Genomic DNA, 21,469 nt, shown 5'->3' with positions numbered 1-21,469 from the left:
CAGCTATGAACTGAGTATGAATGATAAAGGCACGGGCAGTGGGATAGATGCACAGGAAAATTGTGACTATTATGGCTACTGTTGGCAGTATTACAGTTAAGACTATTATCTATTAAGCACCAGAATCCTATTTTACCTAATAGCAAGGAAAAACAGAAGTAACATGCAATTTCAAAATAAAAATTGGAAAGTGGTCTCTGATATTCCCAGAACCTTTAAAAATCACATCAAGTATAACATTTTAGATCCCAGAAGCTTACAATTCCACCTTCTGTGATCAACTTGACCTGAGCAAAGAAGTATTTCTCTAAAAGCTCACGCTCTATAGATTATCATTTGTTTAAAGTCATTGCAAATTATCAGAACACTTTGAAAAAATAAACTTAAGACTTAAAACTCCAAATGTATTTGATGCCAGGAGTGGTGGTAATTCCGGTGATCCCAGCGCATGGGAGGCTGAGGCAGCATTACAGGACTGAGACCAGTCTGGTTATACGAGAAGACCCTATCTCACACCCATCAGCCAAACAACCATCCAAACAAACAAACAAACCAACCTGAAAGGGAGGGTGTTCTAGAAAACAAAGAAAAACCTAGCTGCTCACCACAAAGCCCTGGGGAGGTGACACAGAAAGACCCACAGCCCCACCCTGTCCTCTCTAGGTGGCCCTCAGACAATCATTCAGTAAAGAATTAAGTTTTCTCCCCTCGCATCACTAACAATTTATTTCAATTTATACCATCTCAATTTTGTGAATCTTATAACTTACAAATATTTTCAAAATTAGTAAGTAAAGTACTATATTCTTGACTGAATTCCAATACAAAATAGTGAGGGGTAAGGCTAAAACGGCTAAATTCTTCAAGTCACTTGTTTCCTGACACAAATCTTAAGACAAAGGCTGTGGACGACTTCTCCTGTGTTTTAAAACATTATTCTAAAATGTTTCCGATGTATTATCTATCAGAGCAGTAATGCTCTACAAGAGGACAGTGTTTGTTTTAGAAGGCCTGGGAAGGGGAAGTGACGCCTGTCACTGGCAGTCTTTTCTGGATGAATAAGCTTCAATACACCCTCCAGGACCAGGACTACTCACTTCTCACGATGACCAATGTGCAAATACAACATCTCAACCAGAGCTCTCTGAGAGGCTAGACTCATATCCCAGTGCCAGACCTGGTACCTTGAAAGGGAGTAAGGGAGGGAAATCCTTCACACCTCTTACTGAGGAAAATCTGCACCTTTAGATTTGGAACAGCAGTCAATACAACTTTAAAAAAATCAGTCTGTTGGAGAGACAGCCCAGCTCAGCAATTAGAAGAGTGCGGGCCGTTCTTCCAGAGGACTCAGTTTGATTCCCAGCACCTACATGGTGGCTCAGATGGTGTAACTCTAGTTCCAGAGGATCTACATCCTCTGGGGGCATCAGGCATGCACATGGCATGCAGGCAAAAACACCCATTCCCATTAAATAATAAAACCAGTGTGAAGTCTTTAGCTTGACAGGTACAGCAGTGCATACCCTGTAACCCCAGCAGCAAGGAGCTGAGGTAGGAAGACCCTGAGTTCCAGGCCAGTCTAGGCTACACAATAAAGAACCTGTCTCAAATCACATGGCCTAAAGGCGTAGGTTTTAATCCCAGTAAGTTCAAAAATAGCTTGGGCAAATTAGTAAGACCCTGTTTTTCAAATCTTTAAAAAGTAAAAGCAAAGTGTGTATTTTGGGAGTGGGGATGGCTCGTGGAGAGTGTTTACGTAGTAAGTGTGAGGTCCTGGGTTCAATCCCAACACAGTAGTGGTATGTATCAGGGCGATGTCAAGAATATCTGAAGTCTGAATAAAAAAAACACAAACAAGAAACATGGGAGCATTTACCTTCTATACAGAAAGCCTGAGGCAGGTTCTACTGATAAAACAGCAAGTATGTGGTATCAAAACAAAAGAGGAAAATACAGAACACAATCAAAAAAGAGTTAAGAATAGAGAAAGAGTGACAGATGAACAGGATTAAGAAAGAAAAAGGAAAAACTAATGGCACAAATGAATCCACCTATCAGCAATGGTAATGAATGCTCTCAATTCTTTCACATAAAGGCACATACTGGATAGTTCTGCACATCATAGGTGGCTTGGTAGCACATGACCTTGCCATTAATGAGTAATACTTGTCCTATGTTTATTATTAAAGTGTTGAACATCAATCATTCGACACCTCATCTACAAATCTCATGAAAGGTTTCTTTCTGAAATTAGTCTTTGGATGGACTTATGTCCCAGGAAAAAAACCATCATGAATTCCTCAGCCTACATGGTTGTTTAGCACTCCAATCCCAGTAGTTCAGTATGAAATCCAAACTCCTGCAAGACAATTACACTGCCTGCTATTCTTTACTTGGTCCTAGCTTTCCACATATAACTTCATTTATATATATATATATATATATATATATATTTGTTCAAAATAAGTCATGCTAATCTAATTTTAGGGAGAATCAGAGTATAAATAAGTATCACTAGTAACAAACACAAAATAGGATTTATAACAGTGAATTTACTTAAATGATAAATTATTTTTAAAGTTCCCTATTTCTAGTCTACCTAACTGCCTAATCTATGAGTAAACGTAGAAATGGTGCCTCACTAAACATGGGGGGGATATCATTAGTCCCCTCTCCCAATGAGAAAACTGGAGTCCCTACATTCTTTGGGTCTTACTATACATTTCTGGCTGGCCTGGAGCTTACTATGTAGACTGAGCTAGTCTGAAACAGGGATCTGCCTGCCTCTACCTCCAAGTACTAGAATTCTAGGCCTGAACAATCATGCCTGGCAGGCCTCTAATCTGTACTGTAACATAGCCAAGGCTGGGCAAAGTGTTCTTCTATCACTCCTACCAGGCTGCAAGAGAAAAGAAAATGCTGAGGCCCATTCAGAACAGAGTTTCTGGGGCAGTTCAGATGACTGGGTGGAGGCGCCTGCTGCCTGGCCAGATGACTTGAGTTTGATCTAAGGGACCCAACTGGTAAAAGGAAAGTGTCATTGCTCTAAGTTTTCCTCTGATGTCTGCAAGTGAGCCCTAACATGTAAATAAATGGTGCGTGGGTGGGTGGGTGGGAGGGAGGGAGGGAGGGTGGGTCTGCTTTGTTAACTTGACAAGGTGACAAGTCTGGAGAGGGGAAAGACTGGCCCAGGAACAAGTAAGACACCCTAGTCTCATGCTAAGTTTCAGCAGAACTTAGAGCGCCTGGAAAATATGAGAAGGGTAAGCACACAACACTAAGAATTCTTCTGGAATCCAGGGTCATAAGTCTCTTCGGACACATCACTTCTTTCATGCAACTTCACGACAATTACAGAAAATGGAAACTTCATTTGTTACTTGCTAGAGTTCCAGCCTGCCATATCATGCAGAAGCACTGAGAAAATACACAACCAGTCATATAAGATCAATGTTTAATACAAATTCTTCACAGACCCTTCAAGGACACTTTGATCCATATTACCACATATGAATTCACTACAAAAATCAACTAAATAGGGGCTGGAGGGATGGCTCAGTGGTTAAGAGCACTGACTGCTCTTCCAGAGGTCCTTAGTTCAATTCCCAGCAATCACAGGGTAGCTCACAACCACCCATAATGAGACCTGGTGCCCTCTTCTGACCTGCAAGCATACATGCAGGCAGAACACTGTATACATAATAAATAAATAAATCTTAAAATAATCAAATAAATAATGCAGATCATTCAATTTGTAGTTAAAAAAATACACATTTCAAACTAATGCAGCTATACCCTAAGATGTTCCACACAAAGAAAAAAGTGGGAGAGAGGGATCTCAATAGTAAAAGAGCTACATTCACTTTGTAACTCTTAATTCACAAGGCAGCAAATGAGATGTAACCTGAGTACAGCAAATTCACCATCATAAGAAGATATTTTAATGACTATCTGAAGCTGAACGGACAAGGATACCAGAAACATCTTGTTTTTCTCTCGTAAGTTATAAATTTGAAAAGGAACTCAGAAAAGTGAAAAATACTGATTGCTCCTCAGCTCTTGATGCTCACAGCCAAAGAGGGCAGGAAGGAGGACAAAGTGGAAGTCATCAGAGAGGACACACAGATGCTGCATTAGTGACAAAAGGTTACTATTTCTGACAACAAATAACCTTCCACCTTCGCATACTTTTAGTCAAAGACTAACATAAAGACATCATTAATGGGGCTGGAGAGATGGCTCAGCGGTTAAGATCACTGACTGCTCTTCCAGGGGACCTGGGTTCAATTTCCAGCACCCACAGGGCAGCTCACAATTGTCTGTAACTCCAAGATCTGACATCCTCACATAGACATGCAGGCAGACAAAACACCAATGCACATAAAATAAAAATAAATTGTTTTTAAGAAGACATCATTAACTTGATATGGGAGGAAACGTAGAAATGGTACTTTTTGCCTGGAAGTACTACCTCACTATTTACAGGCAGATGAGAGAAGGCCCTGTGCTATACTGCAAACACAAGTCACCCAGTTCAGCAGCTCCAGACCCCTGCTCCTCCTTCCCCATCAACAGCCTTGGGGACACACGACATCTATGTACATTTTATTAAAAAATGGCTAGCCATGCTGCAGGGGGTCCACAAGCTCTACTAATGACAGCCACAGTGACAACCACAGTGCAAGAGTCGGCCCTAGAGCCCAGGCGGCCCTCAGAACTAACAGTGGGGAGTCGGCCCTAGAGCCCAGGCGGCCCTCAGAACTAACAGTGGGGAGTCGGCCCTAGAACCCAGGCGGCCCTCAGAACTAACAGTGGGGAGTCGGCCCTAGAGCCCAGGCGGCCCTCAGAACTAACAGTGGGGAGTCGGCCCTAGAACCCAGGCGGCCCTCAGAACTAACAGTGGGGAGTCGGCCCTAGAGCCCAGGCGGCCCTCAGAACTAACAGTGGGGAGGTCTCACAACAGAGCTCTCGACTATGACTAGAGTCAAGTCAAGGAGAGCTTCAGTAACGACTCATTAAGAGAAACTGGAGAAGTTAAATTGTGTTGCTAAAACCTGAAACTGATCTTGTGTGTTCCTAACGTACTGTGTCTGCTGTGGGCACCACAGGATGTTCCCTCCTTTGAGCAAATGGAGCCATAATATCAGGACTAATACCACTTGAAGAACTTTACAGGACATTCCCACACTAAAGAAGTTTGTATCCTATTTTATAACCTTTAATGTTGTAAAGAGAAATTTTACACACACACACACACACACACACACACACACACACACACACACACACACGATTTCTAAGAGGCAACAAATCTGCTCTGCTCCAAATTTATATTGGTCATGTATTGAAGAGTACTGAAAGAATAGTTTTGAATTCAAACTTTCAATAGTTTTCTATTTCAAACACTGATAAAATGGATAAAATTTTTAAAATATTCCTTCAGTCCACTTCACACTGCATTATACAAGGTCTATATACCACATAAATTATGCACTTATTTTATCCCCCCACCCCACACACATACACACTCTCTCTCTCTCTAGAAGATAATATCCACATAGGTAAGGACTTCTGTTATTTAGTGCTACATCTCTGCTTTGTTTTGTTGTTTGAGACAGTCTCTCCATGTAGCCCTGGCTGGCCTTGAACTCATAGAGATCCATCTACCTCTGTATCTCAAATGCTGGGATTAAAGGTGTGACCAACCATGCCTGGCTTACGAAGTCCACAACTGTTTGCTAACATAATGTTTCTACATTTTTTTTCGCTCTTTCAATCTATAAAAAAATTTGCTTAGGTTTTTGAAAGTGTAAATGAAGCTAAGTAGAATAAATGACGCTGGGCGGTGGTGGCGCACACCTTTGATCCCAGCACTGGGGAGGCAGAGGCAGGCGGATCTTTGTGAGTTCAAGGCCAGCCTGGTCTACAGAGCGAGATCCAGGAAAAGCACAAAGCCACACAGAGAAACCCTGTCTCGAAAAACCAAAAAAGAAAAAAAAAAAAATCTTTAAAAAAAGAGAATAAATGACATACTGCTTAAATCTGTCATTTCAACTTTTTTTTTAATCTCCAGATTTTTCTCAATTTCACATCCCAAAAGATCTTATTCAGGCTGGAGAGACAGATCAGTGCTTGCCACTGATCATAAGGCCCAACTTTGGGTCTACTGATAAGCCAGGCATCCTGACACACTAACTTCAGCTCTGAGGGGTTCAAGGCTTCTGTGTGTGCACAAACATAAACACACTACACATACAAGTGTTCTATGTGTACAAAGATGATTTTAGTAAAATTCATAATGCAGAGCTCTGTGTTTATCAGCTGTCTACACACAACTGAATCAGAGTCTGGATGCTGGCTGAATCCAAAGAGAGCATCTGCACAACGTCTGCTAACGAGAATCAGAAAGTTCACTAGTCTAATAGCTGTTGGAACTTAGTATGTACTTGGCATCACTCTATGCCCATATTCTAAAAGAACATTATATTAGAGTGGGTAGGGCTAGATAAATAAGAAAATTAAGTAAATACACTAATTTCAGATAGTAAGGAAGGCTGGGAAGGACATAAGCTGAGGGGATCTAGGGAGGTGACTTTTGGGCAAAGAGCACATCCAGGCCTGCAGGAGAGAAAGGTGTGACTGGCCAGCAAGGAGACCCACAGGACTAAAGGCAGCTGGAAATGCAGACAGGACACTTCGTGAGCTATGGTTAACTGCCGTTTCAGACTGTATCCTATCTGTCCCTAGAAGTCATGGCAAAAGTAGGTGAGAAAAGTTCGGAAGCAAAGGAACAGCATGATCTGATTTAAGGAGATCATACTGGCTTTCTTCTCAGGAAAGAAGCTAGATAGGAATCAAAGTGCAAGCCAAATGCCCGTTAGGAGCTGCTGCAGAAATCCAACAGGGTGACAGTTATACTACAGATGTGATCACACAAATTAAACACCAAGAAAATGGGAGTTTACTGGTCAGATCTGGAACTTGGGGAAAGGTTTGAGAATAGGCCTTAGAATTTGGGTTTGAGAAGCTGAGCAGGAGACAGCAAACAAAATAAAAGTACACAAGACAGCAACTTAGCCTCATGGCAGGGACTGGTTAAAAAGACAGCTAATAACCAACTGTTAAAATGGTGTGCTCTGTGCACTACAACACATGCAATGGCCGTAACAGGAGAGAGGTGACAAGTTACGTTTCAGCACGTTACAGTATCATTTGCCTTAGCAAACAACCAGCCAACCTACTATGGGATCAATTTTGTATACGTAACAACAACAAAAGGGAAAAACATAATCAGGTTTGAATTTCTCTAATACAGTGTTTTCTTTTTAGTGCTTCAAAATCTCATCCCAGTTTCTAAAACTGAACTGATAAAAGTTCTATTCTAAAACACTGGTGTCCTACAAATGTACCTCATCTAAAGCGGCACTTTCATTCCCAAGCTACCAGGCTAGATCTACAGGCTTCCAGAGACTTGTACTTTTTCAAAAACAACAACAACAACAACAAAAAAAAAAAAAAACCAAAAAAAAAAAACAAAAAAAAAAAAAAACCTGGAGGGCAGGGAGACTATGTCTAAGAACACTGCCATAAACAAGTGTAGGCACACCCTGGCTAGTGCCCTGGACCCTACGATTCAGTAATCACAGAACAGCTGCGTCAGTATGACGACCTTGTCCGCTCTGTAATCAGAGGGATGCTTTAAGGAGTTGGCTCTCTCCTTTCAGTGTGATGTCTGGAGGACTGGATCAGGCAGGCAGGCTTACAAGGCAGAGACAAGCACTCTACCCACTGTGCTAGCCAGTTTTATGTCAACTTGACAGAAGTTAAGAATCTTTTTGGGGCCAGGCGGTGGTGGCGCAAGCCTTTAATCCCAGCACTCAAGAAGCAGAGACAGGTGGATCTCTGTGAGTTCGAGGCCAGTCTGGTTTACGGAGCGAGTTCCAGGACAGGCTCCAACGCTACAGAGAAACTCTGTCTCGAAAAACAAAACAAAAAACCAAACAAACCCAAGAACCTTTTGGAGAGGCAAATCCTCGGTTGAGAAGATGGCCCTACCAAGATTGGCCTATGGTACATTTTCTTGCTCGATGACTGATGTGAGAAGGCCCAGCCCACTGTGGAGGGGACACCTGGGCTAGTGCCTGTAAGCAGGACTCCTCCACGGCCTCTGCATCAGCTCTTGCCTCCAGGCTCCTGCCCTGGCTTCCCTCAGTGGTGGGCTGTGATGTGAACTATAAGCTGAAATAAACCCTTCTGTCCCCAAGTTGCTATTTGATCATGGTGTTTTATCACAGCAACAGAAATCCTAAGACACCACCATACCAGATCTGGAGCACATTTCTTTAAAAACCTGAGCAATCAGGCTGTACATCTCAGGAATTAGGTGTGAGATGCTGTCCTCTGACTCCAGGGGCAGTTCCCAGTATGTGCATAGCAGCAGTACCCAAGTACTCATGGGAAACCAAAGTGAAGCGAAGAGCTTCAACTTTCAACAGGTCCAAACGTTTGGGAAGCACACCAATGCTGCTCAGCATAGAGGAGAACCAGATCATCAGCTCTGTGGCGACACCGATGAGTTCTGCTCCAACTGGATAGGACTGTGTAGAGGCTGCTCTCTATCACTCCTGCAAATCTGTTTCTCATTTTCTAGACGGACTTTTAATGACATGAAAACTGGACAGGACAGTAGAGGAACCTGTTCTAGGAAGAATACAGGGTGCATAGAGCCACAGAGAAACTATATAATTATCTCATGCTCAATACTAGAAGGGACATGAGGGGAACAGTGTAGACCTGTCCTATCTAGATGTCTTAAGCAAGATAAAAATAAAAGGATTCTTGACTGGCTGAAAGGCCAATTATACACAAGACCTGTTCTATCAGGAGATTTCTGGTGGCAAGTTGAAAGGTTCTATCTTATGCTTTATCTTAGACAACATTTTAAAGACATCAGATTAGATGAAAGGAGAAAGGATACATATTTTTTAAAACTAAGTAGCAGAGATAGAAGAAATGACACACATTTGGAAAGTTGATAATATAAAGAGCAATGACAGCAGCAATTCTGACAAAAGGTTAGACCAGATCTAAGTTTACAACGACCGAGTATCAAAACTACAAATGCCCACATGCACCCACACTGACAGAAATGGACCTGGTAGATGGCCATTATGGAGTAGGTCCCTCTCCAGGGAAAACCTAGGAGCTCTAAGTGACTGTGAACTAAGTGGGAATCTCAGCACATCGCCACCATTACCTAAGAGATGAAATGACGAAGAATGACGAAGGCCTTGGCTACTGCCATACCACGTCTGCTGCCCCCGGAGCAGGTGTGCACTGACAGCTGGCCTTGAATGGAGGACACTCGGGGAAGAGCTGGGATCAAGAACGCTCCCAAAAAGCCTGGAAATCATCTAGCACTGTCCAGCAGAGACTTGTGAAAGTTTTAGTAGTGACGTAAAAAACTAAAAAGGTGAAATACATTTAATCTAAAGCTGTTATCATTTGAACATATAATAAATGAAACTAATTTGTTTTTTTCATATTTTTTCATATTATTAAAAGTATATATTTCATACTGAAAATACTTTCAACTCCCAAGTGTTTAACAGTAAGAAGATGGAGAGTGAGGTTTTGGAGTAGATGGCAGCTTCCCTCTCCTAACAGTCAGAGAACACTCCACAAGTGGCATACACTGTCTTTGAAGACAGTGACTTTTCTATGACTGAAAGACGGAAGGAGTCCCAGAAGGCACATGAGTTTTAGCTTGCGGGCGGGGGAGGGAAGCATAGACTACACAGAGTCTCACTGTGTAGCCCCAAGCTAGCCTGGAACTCACTGCACAGAACAGCCTGACCTTGAAGTCCTAGACTCTGCCTCCCAAGTACTCAGCATACATGATGCTTTAAAAAGGCTACACAGAAAGGGATTTACACGGCTGAATAAAAACCTATGATTTGATGAGAAGTAAACACTGAATAATCCACTTGATCCCTGGAGAGTAGAGTAAATCTGACTGTTAAAAGTCAGAAACTCCAAAGGAAAGCAAAGCTCAAAGCCAATCGTGCCAGGGAAGAGAAGTAGTAAGGAAATAGGTGAGGATCATAAAATGGACCTGGGGAGGAAACAAACTCAGCAGCCTTCACCTCTGCTGTGGGATTTCTATGTAGCAGGCTAGGCCGACTGTGTGCTCAGGATACCTACTAAAACCATGCATGTGACGTGACTTCACAGTACACTGAAGCACACAGTACCGTGTATTATGTAATGTGCCTGGCTTTACTTTTGATTCATCATAAAATCCAAATATTCCTCAACTTTTTGGAATTTATAAAAGTAGTCCCTCAGTTACCCATGCCAAAACTGATAGTTTACACTAATGGGGTTACTTGGGATAGGGAATCAACCCTCTGATTAAATAATTGGAGCTTCTGAGGCCAGCTTGACTTGGAGAGAGTGAGAGTGCGATCCATCAATCACATACTCGCATACATAACGAAACTTGAACAAAATTTCTGGACATAGAGACTCATGGGAGCAATTAGGTTGGTATACCTACCAGTGCCACAGGCGGGTGGAATGCCCCAATGCCATCTGTGGGGGACAAAAATTTTTCCCGAGCTCCAACCTATGTGTCTCTTAATTTGACTGGTCCTGACTAAAAGTTTGCCTTTCAAATAAAATGTTGTATGTATGTGTTGTTCTAGTCAATTATCAAGCCAGAAATAGGTTATAAAAATACCTAGGATTTGAGGCAAGCTGGTCAGTGTGGTAATATCTCGGAGCCCTATCTTGCTGGGGCCTCTGACCTTACCCTGCAGGTTTACACTAATTCCTGGCAGTTAGTGTCAGAACTCTGTTGCAGAAAAGTCACTCCTTCCAAACACACCCACAAATACTCTTAGTGGTTGTAGAAGCTGACTTTCTCCTTTCCAGTTACATATATATGCATACACCACCAGCCATGTATATATTTTATACACTGTTCTTAATTCTGCTGAACCAACAGGGAAAGGAGGTCCTCACATCAAAGTTGGCCTGTAGACATTTACCTCAGCTAGAAGGCAACTAATGAAAAGAAATGAAATCAGGGGATTAATAAAACACACCAAAGCATTTTACCTTTGCTAAAAAACCAAGGCTCTGATTAGTTCAAGGTGTGTCGTTATAATACAAAGGTTGTAGGGGGAGGAGAAGTCTTGTCATGGAAAAAGAAGTTCTGCCTTGAGTTAGGAATCCGAGGCTTCTAACACTTTAAAAATTAATTTCCTTTTCATGGACATAGTAATTATATATCTTACTGTCTCAATTATCATAAATATAATCATAACTGTTTGCAGAACGGCACTACATAGCCTGGGGTTATGCCTCAAGGAATGAAAATCCTGTGTCATTTAATATACAGGTAAGATGGAGAAGGTAATGAGCGTAGAGGGCATGCAGCGGGCAGAGAGGTGAGAAGGGGTTAGAACTGAGCTGTGCTGAGGAACAGCACATTCTACCTTCCCAAGACTATGTGCAGAACAAAATGAAATGTTTGAGTCTGGAAAAGTTTCCAAAGTCTCTCAAGTGCAGTTAATGATTGATTCATAGTCTCCCTCTCTCCCCACAACTGCGTTTTGTTTTTTTCAAGGCTGGGTCGTACTATGTACTGCTGGCTGTTCCGGAACTAACTCTGTGGCCCAGGCTGGCCTTGAACTCAGAGGTCTGCCTTTTCTGCTCCTGAGTGCTGGGATCAAAGGCGTGCACCACTCTGCCCAGCCGAGGTATTATTTCCCAATCTGTTAGTCCATTGGACCAATGAGCTCAGGAGCTGCTCTGCTGGAGAGCCTCGCCACAGTAGAGGTGTACAAGTTGGGAGCAGCTCTTCAAGCCTGTTTCCACGTGAAAAGGATTACAGAAAGTACACAGTGCTGTATACCACAGGTGCTCATCCAATAGCAACTATGTTTGGCTGGTGAGAGAGCATGAGGTAACTGGCCTAACAAAGGGCCCTCCATGTGGGGACAGAAAAGAGCTGCCCTCTCTCCAAACACTGATGTCCCAGGCCTTGATGCCTATCACTCAAAGGAACTCTATAATAAGTAGGCTACTTAGAAGAGACTGGTTTCCTGAACATAATTTCTGTCCACTTGGAAATTACGTCTCATACTGTCACATGACTGCTGTGAACCAAATTATGCTTGATGGAGATACAAATGAAACTCTCCAATTTTAGTTCCAAATGTCAGAATCATTAACTTGACTGACAGGCTGACCTATGCATTCTGTACATAATTCTGCTCAGAAAAACACTTGAGTCGATATTCAAAGAAAATGAGGTGTAAAGTTAGTAAGGTGTTTAGTGTGATTACTGGTATTTCCTTGAATGACAGGGTCTCTCTGTGTAGTCCTGGCCGTCCTGGAACTCGCTGCATAGACCAGGCTGGTCACGAACTCAGAGATCTGCCTACCTCTGCGTCCCAAGTGCCAGGATTAAAGGCGTGCTCCACCACCCAGGTCCTTGGAGTATTTTTATAGTGTTAACTTGGGCAGTGTTACTATAAATCACATTTTACACTCTGCTTTTAAATAATGACCACTTACTTACCAATGGGCCTCTGAAATATTTATCAATTATTCGTTTCTGTACTAATGTTATGTTTTGTGTGTCTATACTACTAATTAATTAATTAATCAATATAAATTCATTTAACAAATGAAGAAACTTTAAGTGGCAATTCACCATTTCTAATTATTTTACAAACCAACCATTTCCACACACATTTCTAGTATAAAAGTATGTCTAATTTAACTGATGTTGGGCTTGTTTACTCTTAAAACAGGACTGAGCCGGAGTCTACCTTGAACATAAGGTGAAACATCTAACATACCTATCATTCTTTCGGTCCTCAGAACATGGTATTATAAGTAACCTCCTTTTATAGACAGGACATAGGAACTAAGGAGAATATATTAGGTGAGCTGCTGGGATGGAAGCCCGGCTGATGCTTCTTCTCAGCAGAGCACCAGGCCGCAGCTGCTGCCACTTTCTGCACTGTGTAAGTCTTACTATCGTGGTCTCACTTTACCTGCATTACCAGTAAGTGGTGGTTGTTAAAAGCTTCTAGGACAAAAGCTATCCATGTAATCAATGTAAACTGACAAACAGTAGTGATTTAATAGAGACCCAGTGATAACTGAAAGACTGCAAATGTTGTGTATTAGGTGAGCCCTTGAAAACGTAGAGCTAATTAAATCATGTGATTAAAACTGACGACTCACCAAGTTACCTATGTTAAACAGACCATTAACGCACTTACCTCAATCAGTTTGTTGGCATGTTCACGGAAAACTTGGGCATATTCCTTAACTTCTTTCTCATTTCCATTCTTTGCAGCTTCAATGAGTACTAAAAGCGGGACGTTGGTCTCCAGGAAAGAATCTGATACATGGTCCATGACAGCTTTGCGAAGCTAATAATTCAATTGTATAAATTTGATTTTATTTCTACTAAGAAGTTAAACTGTGGTATAATACATCTAATAGAAGCCTATGAAAGACAGGCAGGACTTACACAACTAGGTCCCCCATGTAAGCAATGCCCTGGAACAACCTGAAGAAAGGACTGCAGAGATCATGCTTTACGCTACACTCAGCACTTTAGCAGCAGAATTTCAGTTCTCACAACAGGACCTTTTTTCTTTCCTTAAAACTTACAATACTAAATGGGATCAAAACACTGTTCTGGATTGAACTGGTACATAGCTTTAGAATATATGTAATTAGCCTAATTAGTTAAAATTAAATGAAAAAAGAAAAAAGAGCACTCTCTTGTTTATCTACACTATAGGATCTTTCTAATCATTGCTGACACTTGGTTCACTAAAGGCACATCAATTTTTAGTTTTGTTTTCTATCTGCTATGAACAATAAAATGTCTCTACTAATTCCTGAAAACTGTCTGAATTCTCACTATAACTTAAGTCTTAATACATTATATTACATATTTATAAAGCCAACTCTATCTTCTTTTAAAAACTTTAACACAAAATTTAACTTCAAAATGTTAATGGGAATTATGTATCATTAAAGGAACAGATTTTTAAATTTACTAACATGAAAAATTCAGTATCTCCAACATTACTGTCCTTGAGATAGAAAGACTTTTCCAGCAGTGGGAACAAACTGACAATATATACACAGAATGGGTGGACATGTGAGTAACTGGAATCTAGTGGATGGAAGCCAACACAACGAGATCATCTGAGGTTGTTTTTACAGGTCCCCAAGTCATCTGAAACTGATTTTCCTGCCTATACATTCTTTTCACACTGGAGCTAATTTATTCAGTCCACCCCAGAGGGAACATAATAGTCAACATAATCTGAGATTTTTTTAGACATTAATAAGCTTATTAGCAACCGAACAGAAAGAGTCACTTTTCTGAAGACTTACTCTTTCCCTTAATTAAAAATGAAAGCCTATACTTATTAGAATTTTCATCAAAACTAAAGCTGAGAACTTAGGAAATAAAAGTAACTTTTGTAAAGCATACCTGTCTGCGCAGGTCCCTTGTCTTCTTGGTCATTTTATCTATTGCAGAGTTGAGCGCGTCACTTCTTTCTTTGCGTCCAGCCTGAATAAAGAGATGCTCGTGTGAGTATACTTCAAGAAATCTTAATCAAAGTCTCTATTTAGCGTTAAAGCAATGCTGAAATAAAAAAGAACCAACAGTAAAATGGGCTTTAAATTTTTTAAATTATTTTATTGTTAAGGGTAGGGTGTTCTGTCTGAATATTTACCCCCAGAGGCCAGAAGAGGGCATCAGATCTAGAACTGGAGTTACAGACTGTTGTCAATTGTCATGTGGGAGCTGGAAACCAACCAGGGTCCTCTGCAAGAGCAGCAAGTGCTCTTAACTGCTGAGCCGTCTCTTCAGCCCCAAACACTGGTTTTTGAGACAGCTCTGTGACCGAATATGTCACTGGCTTAGCTAGGCTGGCTAATTTTAGCTCAGCAAGCTTCGGGGATTCTCCGTCTCCATCTCCTCAGTTTTAGGATGAGAAAAGTACACCACCAAACCTGGCTTTTTACAGAAGAGCTGGGAATCAAACTGAGGTTGGGTCCTTGAGTGTGCACAGCAAGTGATTTACCTGAGGCATTTCCCAATCTCCAAAGAGTAAGATGTGGGTTTGGAGACATGGCTCAATAGTTAAGAGCATTTGCTGCTCCTCCAAAGGACCCAGGTTCAATTCCCAGCACCCACATGGTGGCTCACAACTGTCTGCAATTCCATTTCCACACCATCTTCTGGTCTCCAAAGGCACCAAGTATTCATGAGGTACACACAAATAAATATGTGGGTAAAATACCCATCCACATAAAACAATAAATAAATAAAAAAATCACACCCATGAACTGACTTGAGGAAATTACATAGACACAGGAGCACCCACTTTAAGACTCAATGCCACCACACATCATAAATCTTAATTCTGCCTTTGCTAAACTATAAGTCCATCTGTCTTTTTGTTACTGTAGAAACAAAAGGTTACGCCTCCTCAGTCAAGAAAGGTTTGTCAGACCAGGCGGTGGTGGCACACGCCTTTGATCCTTGGCACTTTGGAGACAGGCAGGTGGAACTCTGTGAGTTCCAGGACAGCCAGGGCTACACAAAGAAACCTATCTCAAAAAACAAAACAAAACTAAAAAGGGCCAGTTAGCTCGGATGCAGTTACTGACCCTTGGAGAATGCGCTGGACAGAGCGCTTAAGTCAACATGTTTCTTTGCTGGTTTTCTGTCCGTTTGCACATTTAGGGTTCCGGTCATCCCCTAAAACGTAATTGGGATATAACACACATACATCCACACCACTCACAACCTGAACACTAAGCTTGGTAAAAAACAGCTTACTGAAGGCAGAGAGATTAAGGGGTTAAGAAGAGAAAAAACTTGCTGCTCTTGCCGAGCCCAGGCTCAGTTCCTAGAATCCACACAGTGGATCATAACCATCTGTGTAGTTTCAGAGGATCAGAGTCTTTCTTCTAACCTCAGTAGGTACTCGGTATGCATGGAAAACATTTACACATACAAAATTAAAAACTCAAAAAAACTGCTTACTGCTTTATAAAATTGGATTTGTTCTTTTAAATTTGAGTTGCTGTGAATTGTTATCTATAAAATAAAGTAACTCAAACATAAACATTAAGAAAAGCAACCGGGGGCACACATAGACTATCCCTTATTAAAATGCCAGCCACCAGAAGTATTTCAGAACTCTTTTCTTTTAGATTTTGAAATATCTGTATAGACTTTTTACAAAAAACTTTAGGATTCAGGAGAATTTAAAGTTTTTGGATTAAGGATGTTGAAATTGTGTGCCGATTATCACAACAAAGAAACTAAAGCAAGCATCCTGAGCTCTCAGCTACTGGGAAACTGTGTTGCACTGCATGAAGAACTCTGGGTGTTTGCTTCATTTTGATATGGGTATCTCTGTTTAGCCGTGGCAAAGGGCTTCCTGAGAAAACAGACATATTTCAGGCTTCAGGATAAAGCCTCCCTTCAGCAAGTAAATACCAGCTGAGCTGAAGAGAGGCAAAGGTTACTAGCTGGGTCCATCTCTAACAGTACAATTCTCATTAGGAATTAGGAATTCATCTCATCAAACAGAGAAGCTGCTAGAACTTCCTCCTATGTCACAAACTACTACTTATTCAGACAAACTCCCATGCCTACTTCATACTCCTAAAATGAGCAAGACCAACCATAATTCTTTTCACAGAGGACTTAGAATCTAAAATAATTCTGGCCGGGTGGTGGTGGTGGTGGTGGTGGTGGTGGTGGTGGTGGTGGTGGTGCACGCCTTTAATCCCAACACTCGAAGGCAGAGGCAGGTGGATCTCTGTGAGTTCGAGGCCAGCCTGGTCTACAGAGCAAGTTCCAGGACAGGCTCCAAAGTTACACAGTGAAACCCTGTCTTGGGGGGGAAAAAAATCTGAGCACTCAGGTGGCAGGTAGATTTCTGTGAATTCCAGGCCAGCCTGGTCTATATAGTGAGACCCAGCCTCACAATAATTAATAATAGCAATAACACAACAATAATAATTCAGAGCAATGCCTAATTCAGTAACATCCAGTATCATGGAGTGCTATGATAGATGTTCCTAATGATAAAATACCACGTCAGAGCAGTAGTCAAAATTTATTGAGGAAAAAGTTACATACTCAACTCCATCCCCAACCAGTTTTTCGAGACAGGGTTTCTCTGCGTAGCCCTGGCTGTCCTCCACCTGCCTTTGCCTCACTCCACACCACTTGAGGCATGGACCACCACAACCCAGCAGGTATCGACTCCACTCTTAACTCTCGTGATATGAAAGGGATGAAAAATACAACAGCCACAAAGGCAAAAAAAACAAAAAGCTTTGACATTGTTGGTAGCACCTCAAGGCACAGTTTAGTCTGTAAATTTCAAAGCAAACCTATTCAACCTAAGTACAAAACAGCCCTCTGTTGACAAGGGGGAAATGTTCCCAGCTGAAGAACCTATAATGGTCTTCTTAAGGCTTTTCTGCCAAAAGCTCTCATCTTCTTATTCTACATACAATCCCTGCAGGAACCTGCCATTTCCAATACTTTGACAACTAAGATCACCTTGCCATGCTCCATGCTATGATCTATCCATATGTGTTCTGGTTCTCCAAATCTGTCACATTCTCTCTCTTACTGTATTCTGATTCCTATCTTTCCTTCAGAAGTCATCTCTTTCTGGAAGCTTCCACTGGCCAACCTCAACTCTAAGTTCCGAGTTCCCTGTCCCTTGACAGTGCTCTCACAGCACATAGCCCGCAGCACCCTTTACAGCAATAGAAACCCTAAGACGGGCACAATTAAACAAATGGTGTTATATATCTGTATGTCACTCCAAGCAGGAAAGTATCTCTCTAATCATCTACGTATTTGTTAAAAACAAACTTTCACACGGAAGAATGCAAGTAACTATAACCACCACTTGCTGAGTTTCCTTAAAACCACTTTATAGGCGAGCATTGGATTAATCTCTGCCTTCTCTGCCCTGATGTTAACATCTGAAGAAGTCAGAAGTGGTGTGTACATAAATACCATCTTCCAGAAGTGGAGCTGCCACTGTCAAAAGCATCTATGTTCAGAATAAAGCTACTCTAACATGTCAAGAAGAAAAAGTCTAGTTCAGAAAGAACAAGGGTGGAGCTGGAGAGAGAGCTCAGTAGTTCACTTGCCGCTCTTTGCAGAGGACCTGAATTTGGTTCCAAGCACCCACACGGCAATGAATAACCACTGTAAGTCCAGTTCCAGGGGATCTGACACCCTCCTTCTCACCTTTCAAGGACAAAGCATGCTTGGGTTCACATACACACATGCAGGCAGAACACTGGCACACATAAAATTTAAGAAAAAAAAATCTTTTAAAGAAAGAACAATGATATCCAGATGGAGGAAAATGAATGAATCTATCAATGAGACCTGTGGGTACGTATACATATGTATATGTGTATGTGTTGGGTTTTTTTGTTATTGTTGTTGGCTTGTCGGGGGGGGGGGGGGGGGGGGGCGGCGCGCGACAGAGTTTCTCTGTGTAGTCCTGGCTGTCCTGGAACTTAGCTCTGTAGACCAGGCTGGCCTCAAACTCACAGACATCTGCATATCTCTGCCACACATATCAATTTTAAGGTAAATATTCTGTCTTTGGGCCACAACCTCAGCTTTCAAAACCCAAAAAGTAGGCAAGTGAGAAAAACAAGCTGGGTTGGAAAAGGCTGTGTTCCTCAGTCACTCTGATGCAAAAAGTAGGAATGCCCACCCCTTCAGAGTAGTAGCAGGCTCCAGTAATAGCAGCTATTTGGGAGGCTGGTTTACTTAAAAACAAAACAAAACAAAAAACCAAACCAAACCAAACCAAAACAAAACAAAAAGCATGACTTTCTATTGCAAGTCTAAGCAAGCACCCTCCTTCAAAAGTTGACAGAACAGCAGAGACAATGTAATTCAAAAAGTTTCAGTTCACTAGGCACATCAATAGGCAGTAATAGAATTTGAATAGTTTCAATTTACTAATACATTAACAGGAGGTCAAACAGACTAAAAATCAGAAAGGAACTAAGTGTTACAGAGTTTAAGAGTACGGAAACACTTCTCCTCCTCAGTTTTCACATACAACTCATTCCTACGGATGATCTAATCTAACTAACTCACATGCTTTTTCTACCCAAACAGCTAAGGCAGTTAGTGACCCGTGAGAATAGTACGTGTTTTCATCAGAATGTGCCAGACTTCAGTAAGACACTGACAACATCCTAAGGGCTTCCTTTCAACTACTAATGATGCCTTGCAACTTTTAGGGCCAAGCTCACAGTGAACAGTGTTTCTGAAACCTAGGCTCACAGACTCAGTAGGATCTGATTAAAATATATCGACAGAAAACTCAACCAGCAACAACACTTTATAGCCCCACCTACACAAAGAGCAAGGTTAAGAAACACTAGAGTACAGAAAGGTACTAGAGGAAAGATGAAGGGCAACAGAAGTCGGCATCGTGGTGGTACACGTAACTGTGAAGCAAAGCTCACCCCTGAGAACGATAACTTCAGCGTGGCCAGGGAAACAGAGTGCATCGCAGTCTGACAGTCTGTGCACCTCTCCCTTCACTGGTGTCAATGTGCCGTGTGGTCTAAAGACTCTACTGACCCCTCCAGTATTACGGCTGCCTTCTCTCTCATGCTGTCTAGGCATTCACTGCCTTCAACAAAACTCTTACACTTTTAAACCCATCTTAGGGTCACTTTTAGAAAAGCTGAAAAGGACATATTTGCATTACTAGAGTTTCCACAAAACCTTTACACATGACCCCAAGTAAGAGACTTAGAGTCTTCTGGTCATCCCCAGGGTAGCCCTATTCCAACACACACAAAACTCTATCTCTTTAGATAATGCCTTCTTAGAATTCACTGTGGAATGAAGTCCTCAGAAGACCACAGAGCAGTGATGTGCTTATTTCATGGACATCAATACTTTTTGAGATTTCTGCTCTCAGATTTGAAACAAGGCTCACTAAGGGTAAGTGGTAATGGTATGGGGAAAATAAGTTCATGCAGCCAGATCAGCAAGACAAAGATATGTAAAAGGCAGTCCCTTAGTCTGGCCTGCAAATATAGCCCCGATACATGCTAGACACATCTTATGCATTTATATAACAACAACCATAAACATTCATGTCTGAAGAGTTATCTAACAGGGAGAAGCTAGAGTTGTCCAGCAAAAACAACCAAAACAAAATCCTATTTCGATATAAATGCCCTTTCATATTCATGAGAGGAATTCAAGAGCTGCTATGAGATTGAAAGTCAGTTCATAAGTGTGCCAGTAAGAGATAGTGTGCAAAGGCTCTGTTATTTTGGTTTTACAACACTCCAATCTCAGCAGCAACTGCAGCTTTCAGTGAAGGAATAGGTGAGATGTTGAAGTAGAAATCCTGAAGACTGTGTCAGAATCTAAGCACACTATAATACTTGTTCAAAATTGTGTCTATTCCACTGCTAACATCTGGGTCACGTGTATAAAAATGATGGTTGTCAATCTGCTCCACTCTTCTGGTAGGACATCCAAAGATCAACTCTGCACTGTTTTCCAATCAGTGTGGTAATAAAACATTGTTATATAATAAGCAGAAAAGGATTATTTAGAGTTCCCTTGAAATTCTGAATGGAGGGAAAAAAGCCAAAATGGTTTCTTTTGGAAGCTACCCTTTGTTCTGCTTTATAATGTTAAGTTCTTAATGACAAAAAACCTCAGCCCACTTAGTTTACCAACGCAGTCATACTTTGCTTTTTACCAAGCAGGACAACAAGGCAATTGAGCAGCTTTTCGAACTACCAGAGCAGAGGCGTCGTACCTTGCATAGGCTGGCATTCAATCAGCACTTCATAAATCAATCGTGCCCATTTAGATGATCTCTATGCGGAATCGGCAGTCTAACACTAGCTCTCACACGCATTAAAAACCATCACTCTGCTAGACCAACTCACTGTTCAGATGGGTCTTCTTGAATGCAGCATTTATTACAACCTCATTGTTGCTTCCTACACTGAAGGAATACCAAATTCTTAAGTCGGGAGTTCTTCTTTCTCAATTTATTGTAAACAGGGGGTCTTGTAACGACCCTGACACTGTTACAAAGCACAGTGCCTTTTAACAGTAAAGCTTCTGGAAAACCCAAACAAAAGACACGTCACCCGGTGACGTCAGCCTATATACAGTCCTGTGTGGTCGCAGCACATAAGCAAATCCATTCTTGTGCCGTTTCTCGGAAAAGCTTTTCAGTAAATGCACTCATGCTGCTCCAGAAGCTCTTCTCTGCAACAAGCCGCCCATCTGCCATCAACAAGTTAAGACCGAGAGAACTAACAGCTGCGGTAAGGAAAGCCTGAAGCTCCGATGATCAGCAGTAAT

At 41.6% G+C, this 21,469-nt stretch overlaps 1 protein-coding gene across 1 annotated transcript in view; it reads right to left on the bottom strand.

Moving 5' to 3' along the window:
* Ctnna1 (catenin alpha 1) overlaps nucleotides 1-21,469 on the bottom strand; it is a 131,872-nt gene that overhangs the window by 19,772 nt on the left and 90,631 nt on the right. The window contains 2 exon segments of the mRNA XM_059246026.1: nucleotides 13,302-13,454; nucleotides 14,537-14,617. Of these exon segments, the coding sequence (XP_059102009.1) occupies nucleotides 13,302-13,454; nucleotides 14,537-14,617 (234 nt within the window).

The sequence above is a fragment of the Peromyscus eremicus genome, chromosome 19, assembly GCF_949786415.1.
Source record: "Peromyscus eremicus chromosome 19, PerEre_H2_v1, whole genome shotgun sequence".
In the NCBI taxonomy this organism is placed as follows: domain Eukaryota; kingdom Metazoa; phylum Chordata; class Mammalia; order Rodentia; family Cricetidae; genus Peromyscus; species Peromyscus eremicus.
Note: the sequence above shows the minus strand (reverse complement) of the source record. Positions and strands in the feature narration are given on the sequence as shown.